We start from the raw sequence: 13,754 nt of genomic DNA on the forward strand, positions 1-13,754 counted from the left end.
CCCTGCTTATGATTGGGGGTTTCAACTGCACTGCCCTTCGCAGCTGGGAGGTGCCGCTTTCTTGGAACCTGGGCTTCACTGCTTGCCACTTCCTAGGGGAGGCTTTACTCCCTTGCGGATGGCAGGGTTGGCTATTTACAGGCTTCTCTGAATCAGATGTGACAGATTATTCATCCCTTTTCGGGAAGGGGCTCCTCAGTGCTTTTATCCATCTACTGGTTTCTGTCCCACCTTCCTTAGGACTGCTTTGCTACATCCCATTCATCTGCTGCTGATGACAAGGAAAATAACATTGTTTCATACCTGATAATGTTCATTCCTTTAGTCACAGCAGATGAATCCAGAGCCTCTCCCTTTTCTGTTGCCTTTTTTCATTACTTTCTCTGTTGCCTTTGTTTCATAGGACTTGGCCCTCTGGCCAACCTCAAGGTGGATTCAGCAGCTGTGAGGAGGGAGCTCTGTTGGGAGCGTATTTTGTGCCTACTTGTTGCTTGTTGCAAGAAATACTGGATTACAAGTGAACATATTATCCAATATATGGCAGAGCTCAATCAACTTTGTGCTCTCTCTCTCTGCCTGCTGGTGGATGGACACAGCCCACTAGTCTGGATTCATCTGTGACTAAAGGAGCGAACATTATCAGGTATGAAACATGATGTTACTTTCTGTTACTGTGGAAGAGCTAACATGATAAACCAGTGTTTTGTTATAACTTTCTTTATCTAAACTTAAGTGTGGCACTTGTGCCATGCATGGCAAGATTAGTGAACAAATAACAGCTACCTTGCTGGTATTTATTTATTTATTGTAAAAATGTATATACCGTCTACAACTAGGCGGTTTACAGAGTTCAAACATAAAAACTTAGAAATATCACATAGCAAAATCATAAAAACAATTACTCTTAAAATAACCCACTGTACCACTGAAAATCTTGAACATTTCACAAAAATGCTGTAACAAACAATTGTTTTTTATTTTTGTATAAACACCTAGTTGCCAACTGCTTCATGTTTTCTCTTTCTTGTGTAATTTAACATTGTCGATGCAACCTTTATCAGGCATACTGCTAGATAACCTCCTGTGTGAAAGAGAGATATACTGGAAACGACTGAAAAAGTCAATTGGATTGATTAGCAAATTCTTTAGCTCACAACTTCTACATACATAAGGATGCTAGCAGGCAAAACTTTGGAATTGTTTCCTTTATTTGTTTTGCCTGGCAGCTTTCCTTTTCGTTTAGCCTTTCAACTCAGTTTGACATTTTTTTTGTATCCTAGCCTTCATTTGCACATATCCAGGTATTTTGCCCTATTTTTACATTCCTATCTCAATCTGGCCTAGCTATCACAGCAACAAACCTTGGCCAGGGATCATAAACTACAGTTATTTTGGATCCCAGCTAATGTGGACCATAGTCTGGTCTTTAGGTATTTGTTGTTGAAAATTATTAAAAGTCCTTTTCACTGGTGATTTATACTGTAGTGTAAATGCTAACTCTGACATTCCTTATATTACGATCTGCGGAGCAGAATCCTGTCTCAGGAATCAAACCTAAGGGCTCCTTTTACTAAGCTGCGCTAGCAGTTTTAGCGTGTGCAACATTGCTGCGCACGCTACACGCTAATGCCTCCATAGAGCTGGCGTTAGTATTTTCCGCATAGCACGGGGTTTAGCACATGCTAATCTTCAGCGCGTGCTAAAAACGCTAGTGCACCTTAGTAAAAGGAGCCTTAAGTCTCCTTCATGGCAAACAGAGCACAATGACTGGTTCACTAGGCAACAGTTGAATCAGCCCTTACTTAGGTTTTAAAAGTTCTTCTGCAAATTATGTCACACTTGAATAGTTTGCCAGAAAGGTAGTGTATATTTATACCCACAGTAAAATGGTGCTGTGTGACTTATATTTTGATCTATGTAGGAACAATGCTTGTAGTCTTGAAAGTGAAATGATGAGTATATTGGGAGTGGGGAGTTCTTTGCCTCATTAATACATCATAGAATGGAATTATTGTTGCCATTTATTTAAATAGTAAAGAAGCCTTCAGTGATCATGTTATAGAACTTCAAAGCAGTTTACGTTAGGAAGAGGTTTTAAATTTGCCAAACTGCCTCCCTTTCCCCTCAAAACAAAGTTGTACCCAGCATGTAAAGACTGAGGAGAACTTTTATTTGTCAGACTTTTTAGGATGCTGTCTCAAATCTATTAACTTTATGGGCAAAAAAACTGGAAAACTGTGCTGAAGCAAATCCTCCATTCAGTCTTATATCACTTAACCTAGATGCAGCACTCTGCAACTTTGAAATAGAAAAACTGCAATTGAAGGGCAGTTGTATAATAAATTCAGAAATATGTTCTTCTACCTTACAGGAATTGTATAGTTCAAAAATTAATAGTAATTTCTGGTCAAATATAAAGTAGGTTCTGAGACTGAAGGAGAGATGTGGGATCAAGGTGGACAGCCTTGGCAGCAATGGCCTTTAAACCAGCAGCAGTGGATGCAGTCATTCCAGCATCAACAAGATCCAAGTAAGTATATAAATAACAGTACATTTCTGGACAAATTTGAATCAAGCTAGTCTGGCATCCTTGTAAATAGCATAGTGTATCATAACACTATCTATTTTTGGAAAGTCAAAAGGGTTTATTACCATTTTGACCTAGCAAAAATAAAATTTCTAACATAATTACCAATAAAGTAGTTAGGTGTATGGTGCTTTGTCATTGGTTTCCAACCCGCAGTACTAGGGTATATGAGATATCAGTAGAGGGGGTACGTGGTACCTGGCAAGATGGAATATCAGCCAGTGTTAAGTGTTGGTTTTCTGTTACTGCAGGTCACTCTGTATACCTTGTTCCTTCAATTTGTTATCACGAGAGGCTTGGGGGAGCCAAGCCTTTCCAGCCTGAACTGTGACCTTCCCCTCTGTCTCCCACTGCTCTCCCAGGTCAGTGACAGCAGCAGAAACAACATGAAGAAATGTGGGACCAATTTCCCTGTGCAATGCGCTACTAGCTCTACCTGTTTTGCCCTCCTCTGATGAAACTTCCTTTATCTGAAGGGTGTGACTGGAAGAGCTGGTAGTTGGGTACTCGGCAAAATGGTCCCATGTGTTTTCACATTGATTTTCTTGCTGATACCACTGCTAGCCTGCTGCTGAGCAAGGAAGGCTGTAAGAATTGTGAGCAAGAGGGGAGAAAGATAGAGGTGATTCTGAATGGCTGGAAAAGTAAGAGAGAAAGAGAGAGGCTGATGCTTGATGGAGGGAGGGGAAGAGAGAGGTGGACTGAGGTTAGATGAGGGGCGAGAGAGACAGGCTAATAATGTTTGATGGAAGGAGGGGATGAGTGATGGCATGATAGATGGGGAGGGGTGAGAGAGAGGTGAGCTGATGATAGATGAGCATGTGGAAAGACAAGGAAACAAGGGAAATAATGGAAAGGAAAAAAATGTCAAATGGAGAGGATACTGTCGAGTTAAGAGAAGACAGAGGAAAGCAGAAACCAGATATTGGGATTAACATGGTTTGAGCAATAAAATGGCAATACACCAAAGATAGAAGAAGTAATTTTATTTTCTGTTTTGTGATTTAAATATTGCAGTTTTTGGAGTGTACATGTGCCAGAGCAGAATGGAGCTCAGGTGTACTCAGTTGAAACTTAGGGAGTACTTGGCTTGAAAAAGTTGAGAAATGCTGCCTTATGTCATACTCCCTGTGGGTACTACTGCTTGACAGAGTACCGTAATTCCCCATGTATAGGCCGCAGAAAATGCTGATTTTTGTTTTAAAACTCTTAGATAAGCTGCCCCATTAGATAAGCTGCGGCATTACTGGAGTCCCCCCGTAGCTTTTTAAATAGCTCCCTTGCCGGTAAATAGCTCCCTCACCGGATGGCTGCTAGCTGCCTCCTCCAATGTCGCAGCCAGCGGTACAGGGCAGGAGCGATCTTTTCAGCATCCAGCCTGGCCCCATGCCGTTTCCTGAATAGCTGCCATCAGTTCTTGCAAGTCCCATGAGAACTGACAGCAGCCATTCAGGAAGCGGAGCGGGGCCAGGCTGGATGCTAAAAAGATAGCTCCTGCCCTGCACCGCTGGCCATGACATTGGAGGAGGCAGCTATCCGGTGAGGGAGCTATTTAAAAAGGTATGGGGGATGATTTACAGGAGGGGATGTCTTTAGATAGGCTGCCCCATATAAGGAAGCTGCACCCAGTACTCATGTTAGTAAAATCTATGTATAGGCCGCGGCCTATACATGGGGGAAATACGGTAGTTGAGACCATGAGACCAGCATCTTTGCATGTCCTTTTTTTCTGTCACCTCATGAACCTACCTGTACTCCTGCTTTTTCCTGAAACTCAGTTCAGTGTTGTAGACATGGACCATAATTATGCTCGGTGCTAAACTGGATGAGTTGCTCCAGAGATTTCTGGAAAAGGACTTTTCACTTTCTTCAGTTTGTCATTGTTTCATGCTCACTGTCTAAATTCCTCTTTCTTGTTGATAATACTAAACCAGTCCAAATAAGTGGGTTATGACCTTCAGCAAGCAGATAGAGCCAGAGAAAAACAACTTAAAGCTGACTTCAGTCTTCTTATAGGGGAGCTGATGCTGCCTCAGCTCCAGCAGATGATGTAGATCTGCAGCCTGAAGCAGCATTAGGATTAGGCTGACTTTGAAAACTTGGCTTGCAGACAGTTAATAGCAGGGTTGTCCTGCAGAGGTGCACAATCTCTTTGGCTTCTTGATCTAAGAAAACACCCAAGAATGAGAGAACATAAGAATAGTAATACTGGGTCAGACCAATAAATAGTTTCCACAGTGACCAATTCAGGTTATAAGTACCTGGCAGAAATCCAAATAGTAGCAACATTCCAAACTGTTCTCCCAGGACAAGCAGTGGCTTCTCCCATGTCTATCTCAATAGTAGACTATAGACTTTCTTCTAGGAACTTGTCAACCTTTTTAAACCCAGCTACATTAGCCTCTGTTACCACATCCTCTGGCAACAAGTTCCAGAGCTTAATTATTCTTTCAGTAAAAAAATATTTCCTCCTATTGGTTTTAAAGGCATTTCCAAGTAACTTCATTGAGCATCCCTTAGTCTTTGTAATTTTTGATAGAGTAAAAAAAACGATTCACTTATACTCGTTCTATTCCACTCAGGATTTTGTAAACTTCAGTTATATATCTCTTCTGTATCTTTTCCAAGCCCTAACCTCTTTAGCCTTTCTTCATACGTGAGGTTGATTCTGCTATATTTTTGAGATACGGTGACCAGAATGGAGCGATACAGAAGCATTGTCATTTTCTTAGTCTTATTTACAATCTCTTTCCTAATAATTCCTAGCATCCTAGCCACCGCTGCATATTGGGCAGAAGGTTTCAGTGTATTGTCTGACAACACCTAAATCTTTTTCTTGGGCGCTAACTAGAGAATGACAAGGGGACAAAATTTTCTTCATCCCCACAGAAACTAAATTTCCCTGTCCTTCCCTGCGAGTTTTGTTGCTGTCCCTGCCCCATTCCTATAAGCTCTGCCATAACTGCTCAAGCTCAGACAATTATGATTTTAAAATTGAGGCTTGTGCAGATGAAGACAGAGCTTGCAGGAATGGGGGGTAGGGACAGGAAAAGAATTTGGGATGGGAAAATGAGTTCCCGCGGGGCTGGGGGAAAATTTGTCCCTGTGTCATTCTCTAGTTCTAACCAATGTTCCCTCCATGTGAGTGACAAGTACTAACAACATTTTTTGTGTGTGAAACAAGTTCTAAAAAAACAAAAGTTTTCCTAATTTGCAAGTATTTTTATGAGTGACCATTCAGAATCTGTGAGCGACACTCCTAGAATGTATGAGCGATTGCTCATGTGCTCAGCTTAGGGGGAACATAGGAATTCCTAAGGTAGACCCTAGCACCTTTCCCAGTGTGCATTACATTACATATGTCCACATTAAATGTCATCTGTTTGGATGCTCGCTCTTCCAATCTTCTAAGGTCTTCCTGCCATTTTCACAGTCCGCATGTGTTTTAATGACATAGTTTTGTGTTGTCTGCAAAATTAATCATCTCATTCCGATTTTCAAATCATTTTTAAATTTATTAAATAGTACCGGTCCCAGTACAGATCCCTGGAGTACTCCAATATTCGCCCTTCTATATTGAGGAAAAATGGCCATTTAACCCTACCCTCTATTTTCTGTCCAATAATCAGTTCCTAATCCAGAAAAGAACATTGCATTATGTCCCTTGGGGAATTTATTTGAAAACTTTCTGAAAGCCTAGATACACTGTGTCATCCATCTTACCTTTATCTTCACTCCCCCATTTGACTCCGAGTTCAGAATGCTTGAGCAAGGAGACAGAGTTGTCTGTGAATCTTAAGCTTAGACTTTGAAGCTACTCTTGTTTTTCTGAAATGGCTGCTTTTAGAGGTGAGAGATGCCTTCCAGGCATAGACAATACCATGTCTGTCTCTAATGGTTGAGTTGAGTCTTCAATGTGACTTTTAGAAATCTGTGCAATAGCTACACTATTAACTTTAGCCTTTTTTTTCCCAAACTGTGTTGTATGGTAGACCCTGTGCCAGTTTTTTTTGTGGATTCCAAATTCATGTCTGGTTCTCTGCAGGAGTTAATATTTGTTAAGACTTACCCTTAAGATCAAACTAGTTTCCAGTCCCTGATTCTCCACTGATGGAGATGTGGTTTCCTGCATGGGCTCACGAAATGGCCTCTACTTCTCACTAGGCTTCAATCAATACTGAAGCCCTCCTATCAAGTTGGGTTCCACAATGGCATGCTTTCACCCATAGAAAAATCCATTGTGCTATGTTTAGTTGGCAAGTTGAATTTTAAACCATAATTATCACAGTCATGTAAAAGACAACTTATTTTCTTTAGAACCTGTAGATCAAGCATGTCAAACTCAAAGGCTGACACAGGCCAAATAAACAAGGTTTAAGTTTATGTGGGTTGCAAAATGTTATTTTTCATAGAGACATAGGTTTATTTCGAAAAGTACAGTATAAAAAAAGAACAAGAACAACGATAAAATGAATGTTTTCTTCCTGGCACTTGGCATCTCTTCTCTGCTATTATTTTTCCTATTTCAGGGGAAATCTTGTCCGCAGTGATTACTTTTAAAACTGACCCAATGTGAATGTTGGTAATTCTGGATCTGATAGGAGACTTATTTCCTTTCATAAGTGTAAATAACTGCTCGCACCGATAAGTACTTCCAAACATGGAAATAATTTCATATGCAAATTTTCAAGTATTTTTAAACCTGGCTGACAAATATTTGTAAAATTCAAGCAAGTCAACTTCACACTGGATCTCAATTACTTCCATTTCTATATGAGTAGGTACTGATTCTATATTTATTGAGAAAATCGAAGAAAACAAAATAACTTATCTTCCAAAGATTTAAAATCTGCAAATCTTGTTTCAAACGGCTTAAAAATTTTTTTTGCATATTTTTGATACGATGCAATTTCACCTACACTTGATTTGTTTATGTTGCATATTGGGGAAAGTGCATTAAATCTTCATTTTTCAACTGCTTTTTCCCGAAGAACTACCTTACATTGGAATGCTTTAACTTGATCACACATGTTTGTAATGATCTGATCTTTCCTTGCTGTTTTATATTTAAATTGTTTAGGTGTTTTGTTATATCAACCATGAAGGATAAATCTTGTAACCATACTGGATCAGAAACAACCTTGTGTCTTGATTTTTAGTTATTAAAAACTGACATATTTCTTCTTTCAAGTCCCAGAATTGTTTAGGGACCTTGGAGCGGGATAGCCAACGTACCTCGGTAAAGTAGGACAAACCGGAAAATTTGCTTTCTAATTCCTTTAAGAAAGCAGAGAATTGTCACTGATTTAAGCCTCGAGATCTTATGAAATTGATAATATTTTTGACAAATGTCAACACATTTTCCATGTTTATTACCTTTGTACATAATACTTCTTGATGTATAATGCAGTACGTATGATGAATCTTGGATCTGTCACAAGTTTCACTTTGCTTTTTTCGCAGTAATTCCACAAAATAATGACACAAAACCGTTGATTCTTCCGGCCATTGAAGGAGCTCCATCTGTAGCTACAGAAGTTAGTTTTGACAGAGGTAAATTGTATTTTTGCAGAAGTTCATAAACATAGTTAAATATATCTTGTCCCATTGTAGTGCCACGCATTGGTGCTAGTTCCAATAATTCCTCAAAAATGTTGAAATTCTTGTCACAAGCACAAAGAAGCACAACTAATTGAGCTACACCCCCAATGTCCGTACTCTCATCACGGGCAATGGAAAAAGCTTCAAAACTAGATGATTTTGCTTTGATCTGATCACTTAAATTGCCAGCCAAATCAGTAATTCTTTCTGCAACTATTTCGAGATAAAGAAATTGTTTGAAAAAACTTCACATTTCCAGGACAAACAATTTCTGCAGCTTTAATTACACATTCCTTAATCTATTCACCTTCGGTAAAAGGTTTCGAGTGTTTAGCTATCAACTCCGACAAGGCGTAGCTTGCATGCACAGCCACTTCACTTTCTTATGATACTTTAGTAAACATGAACGATTGTTTTTTCAGTCCCAACTTGAGCTCTTTCACCTTTTCTTGTCTCATTAATCCTTTGTAATTGTCATATTTTGATTTATGCTGTTCATAGTGTCGTTTAATGTTATATAACTTTGGCACACTAATAGCAATATTACATATCAAGCAAATTATTTTATCTATTACTTCAGCAAAAATACTTCAATTCCCACTTTTCTTGGAAATTTCAATGTTCATCAGCAATTTTTCGTTTAGTTTTACCACCACTTGGTTTCAATAGATATACTGAATACAAAGAGCTGAAATAAATAAGTAATCATTAACACAAAAAAAATTAAACGCTTCAATACAAATCAGTATCTTTGCTTAAATATTAACTTACTAGACACAAAATAGCACAATTTTAATAAGTGTAACGTAAATAAACCAATACTCGTATTTTTATTGTACCCCGAAGGCAAAATATTTCCTGTTAGGCGCAACAAGCAAGACTAATGGCGTGGTAGATATTACTATCTTCCTTAGCAACAGCAGCAGATGAATCCAGAGACCAATGGGATAGCTCACATCTACCAGCAGGCGGAGATAGAGAAACTGATCAAAAGGTGGTCCTATTGGCTGGCACTCCTCCTGTATCTTCAGTATGATCTATCTCCCAGCAGGTGATGGTCGCTATTCAACTAGTTCCTGAATTCTGACTGTGACTGAAAAATTATTTTCTCCTGTTGAGGTTTCTCTTCAGTGAGATGGCAATTTTATTCTCCTGTTGAGGTTTCTCTTCAGTGAGACAGGGGTGACCGGCTGAACGGTGCCGGCTTTAGGGGGTTACACCTGGGCCCCCCCAGGTCCCTGCCTCACCCTCCCTTCATTGCTAGAAGGTCTGACTGGATCTCGATTTTTATTTTTTTTTCTTCTTTCCCGTCTCTGTTTAAAAAAAAAAAAGAGACCACAGTTGCTACATTCTGCCCTGTTAGTACTGCACAACCAGCTCTTACTGGCTTCAACCGGCCCTAAAAACAAGTATGTATGTATGTGTTTTTTTACTGTTGTTTGAACTTCAGGTTCTGTTTGGGAGTCTTAGTACTGTGGGTTCGGTCAACGTACGTTTAAGGAATGGATATTTTATTGAGGCTAAGTTTTATGACTAGAAATCCGTTGAGGGAGCCGGGACTTTCCCGCCCTTTGCATGCACGTGCTTGGTTTCCTTGTTGGTTACAGCGTGGCAGTAGTGGTGCGATTTCATGCTCGCACTTGTTCTCCTTATTGGATTTCAGTGCAGCAGTAGTAGTCCTGTTTATTCCGAGGCTTTCTTTCGTCGGTGTTTGTCGCGGCCATGTGCAGCTGATTGTGCAGGTGCCGGTTTAAAGCAGCGTGCATGAGATGGGACATGTTTTTTCCAGCACTATGAGAAGCACCGCACTGTCGTTCTAGTTATTCCCCGAGTCTGATTTTCTTTCTATGCATGCCGCGGCAGGCTAAATTTTGCGGGGCTTGAATCCGACTATGTTACTAGGAGCGTTGATGCAGCAGCCACGTGTTGGCGAGAATCAGGTGCGCACTTGGGTCTCCAGTGATGGCGGGAGAGCTGCAGCGTTCCGGTAGTTTATTTCCAGCTGACTTTGGTCAGGGTATGCCGCGGCTTCTCTCCTTTCCGGTTCTGACAAGTTGTATGTGTTTCACCAGCTTTGGGACAAGCTTGGGCAGATTTATATGTCTATGTCTGTGTTCCTGCTGTATTCACTTGAAGGAAGCTGCTAGTTTAATTGGACTCTGGGATTAGCTCTCAAGGGGGGTTACCAGAGAGACTCTGACCTGTGCTAGGTCACCCAGTCTCTGTTTGTCTCCGGACTGGGTCAACATACGTCAAATCACGGCACAGTGAGATCAGCAGTATGATAGTGCCCTGTATTTCACACGGGTATCTCATTGTCTCTATTGGGGTCCCTGCAGATTGAGCCTTTGTCTGTTGGTAACTCCTTCTTATTTGGGCCTCTGTGCTGCGCTGCATGTGTTTGGTAGTGGTATAGGATATATATGCCTAAAGGTAGTACAAACAGTTTCCAAGTTCGGGCTGTCTCTATGGACATAATGACACTTCGCATCTTCCTGCTGCCCAGACTCTCTTTCTGAGGGGGCCTGGACTTCAGATTTCCATGCTTATCACGCTGGTTTCTCCTGTCACCATTTTCTCAAGGCACATGCTAGACAGACCCCCGACCAGACAGGAAGGACTGTACAGCTCCTTCTAACCAGGAGCCAGTTACCTATTCTGTCAAACCTGTGGAGAAGCACGTGCTATGTGGCTGTTAGTCTCATCCCTGAAGCTCTCATTAGCAATGTGAGCTTTGTCTGATACCTGTTAGGATGCTGTTGTTTTCAATGGGGAAGTAGATGCAGCATGATTGCGTCTAGTACGTATTCACTTTAAAGGACATACGTATTTCGCTCACGTTGCATGGAGTTAGTACTGTTTTCATGGTTCCAGTATCATCCTCTTTACATTGTGAACTTTGATTTTTCCTAGGAGAGTTTCTTTCTTATTACAGATCCTACAGTTCACATCCTGCCATTCCCTGACCTTCTGCACTTCATTCTGAGGGGATCTTGACTTCTTCCAATGACTCTTCAGGCTTTCTTATGAGGGAGAAGATGCTATAGTGTTAGGTCAGGGGGCTGTGAACATTTTTCAGGATGCTTGCAACTTTGCATCCTTCTCAGGTTTCCGGTTCGTTCTTGGAGTCTCTATGTTTTGTGTTTCCCTTTTAAATGTTACTGGTCCTCAGGGCATTTCTTGTAGTTCTTCAGGAACTAAGGGACGTTGTTCCACTTACTTCTTGGTGCCCAAGACGGGGGCATTGGGCAGGCTGGATCCCATTCTGCTGAATTAGTTTCTCAGGGTTGCACATTTCTGCAGAAAAACTGGAAAAATATTTACATTTTCACTATGGACTCCGAATTGGCACTAGGTTTGCTTGACTCTCTTGGAGCAGCGCTTTCAGTTTTGACACATGCCATTTCGTCTACCCAAGCTTTCACGAACATTTTAGAAAATGTGGGTAGTGGTACCGATTTGGCACTACCAGGCGATTCACCTACTTTCTTCTTGACTGACGGCTTGATTTGGACGTCTTCCAGTCGGGCCATTTGACTGACAAGAAAAGGGTGGTTTCTTTGGAAGTGAATCTTCGAATTTGCACAGCGCTCTTTTCTCCTGTACTATTTATAGGTATATCGGGGAGATGTTTTTATTCATATAGGAGAGAAATGTATTTCTTCCCAGAGACTAGGGCGATGGTTCACAGTATCAGGTTTGCATTCTTCTTCAGTCATCATGACCAAGAGTATGGGATTCTGTACAGGTTCTAGGATCCATGGTGCTGACTCCACTGGGAACTTCGGCTTGCTTTCCCATTATAACGCTACAGCGGTCGCTTTTGTTCCGGTGGTTCCCGGTAACTCAGGGCTCCAATTATTTGGTAGGCTCTTCAAGCATCACTCTGTATGATTTGGTGGCTCAGCGAGATTTCTCTTTTCAAAGGCATGCCTCGGTCTTTGCTGGACTAGCTCATGGTCACCAAACATCCCGTGCTGTTGGGTTGGGGGACACAGTGCCTTCCATCCTCAGCTCCAGGAGTCTGGTCTTAAGAGGCGACTCAGTACTTGTTCATTCTTCTACTCTGGAGCATGGTCAGGCTACCTTTCTGGAGCTTCAGACCATTCTTACGGAATGATGCTGAAGGTCTTTTCAGTCAGTATTATGATGGGGGTATTTCTCTACAGCCTGGGCAGTAGGTGATGTACTCAGTTGGCGGGTAAAGTTGTGGTTCTACTTCAATGGGTGGACCCTCATCTTCCTCTTCTGTTGGCAGATCATTTTATGAGTCAGGGAAAGTTTGGATAATCTGAGCATGGTCCATTTATTGTATGTTACAGTGTACAGCGCTGTGTACGCTCTAGAAAGTGTAAATGTTAGTAATAGTGAAATCTTTCACATCCTGGTTATTGAGAATTTTGTCTCAGGCGTTAAAGCTCTTTTTATGGAAGTGAGATCTCCTGGAACTAGACCTCATGGCCTCGTCTCGAAATTCTAAGCTTCCTAGCTTCTTCGGTGGGCACAGGGAGTTGGAGTCAGAGGAGGTGACAGTGGCTTCTTTCTCGCCTCTGGTTTCTCTTTTTTCAGTGTGTTCCCCTGGCTGATGATGGCTTGGATTTGCCATCTGAAGCTCGCTTTCAGGGCACAGTATTTGTAGAATCTCTGGTTTGGCTGCACCATCCTTGCTATGCGGATCTGATGAGTCTTTCAACAGCCGGACTGTTGAGTTTCCTGGTATCTCCGGATTTGCTCACCTAGGGTCCGATCAACTACTTTGGTATTACAACCTAGTTTTTGAAAAGTTCTACACTAGGTTCTGGTTCATTCCCTGCTGCTTGCAAATCCATAGCTTCCACGTTACTTAGCTGTTTCAGGATTGGGGCAGAATCATGGCTGACGTGTAAGGGTTATGCGAAGCAGGTTGTTTCTTCTCTTATCCATGCGATACAGACGTCTTCACCTGTGGCTTTTGCTTCCTTTTGGAGGTTTTTCCTTTTTTGGGTACTTCTTAACATTTACACCCTTCCAGAGTTCTTTTTTGGCACAAGTGTATTGCCAAGGACTTAGCGTTCAATTCCCTTCAGCTACAAGTGCCATTCTTAGCTTGTTACAAGGGCTAGGTATATTGCTCTTCGCTTACTTCTCAGCTTCATGTAGTTCAATTCCTAAGCGGAGTACGGTATATTCGTAAACCTCTTAGAAAGCCATGTCCGGAGTACAGTCTTAAGGTACTTCTTCGCAGTTTACCGAATGCTTCATTTCATCCTTGTCTTTTGAGACTCTAAAGGGCTGTGCCGTTGAACACAGGGTTTCTTGTGGCCATGGCTTCAGCTTGGTGGTTTTCTGAGTTGTAGGCCTTGTTCGATGGGGGTTCCTATTTCTGATTTACAAAATCTGGGGTGTCAGTTCGGACGGTACCACAATTTCTTTCTAAAGAGGTGTCATCCTTTCTTTTATGATACTCTCACTTTTCCTTTCTTCTTCCTTGGAGGAGAAATGGGGAGCCGTGCTTTTATTCACTGCATTTTTTTAAAAGTGCGTAGCGTTCTCCACGAGCTAGGTTTCTAACGACTTTTAGTTGTTT

At 41.4% G+C, this 13,754-nt stretch overlaps 1 protein-coding gene across 1 annotated transcript in view; it reads left to right on the plus strand.

Moving 5' to 3' along the window:
• The window catches only part of PNISR (PNN interacting serine and arginine rich protein), a 163,034-nt gene that overhangs the window by 36,768 nt on the left and 112,512 nt on the right, over window positions 1-13,754 (plus strand). Inside the window, exon 2 of the mRNA XM_033936988.1 lies at window positions 2,420-2,530. Within this exon, the coding sequence (XP_033792879.1) occupies window positions 2,443-2,530 (88 nt within the window). The 5' untranslated portion in view covers window positions 2,420-2,442. The remainder of the gene's footprint in view (window positions 1-2,419; window positions 2,531-13,754) is intronic.

Source organism: Geotrypetes seraphini, chromosome 3 (genome assembly GCF_902459505.1).
Source record: "Geotrypetes seraphini chromosome 3, aGeoSer1.1, whole genome shotgun sequence".
Lineage (NCBI taxonomy): Eukaryota > Metazoa > Chordata > Amphibia > Gymnophiona > Dermophiidae > Geotrypetes > Geotrypetes seraphini.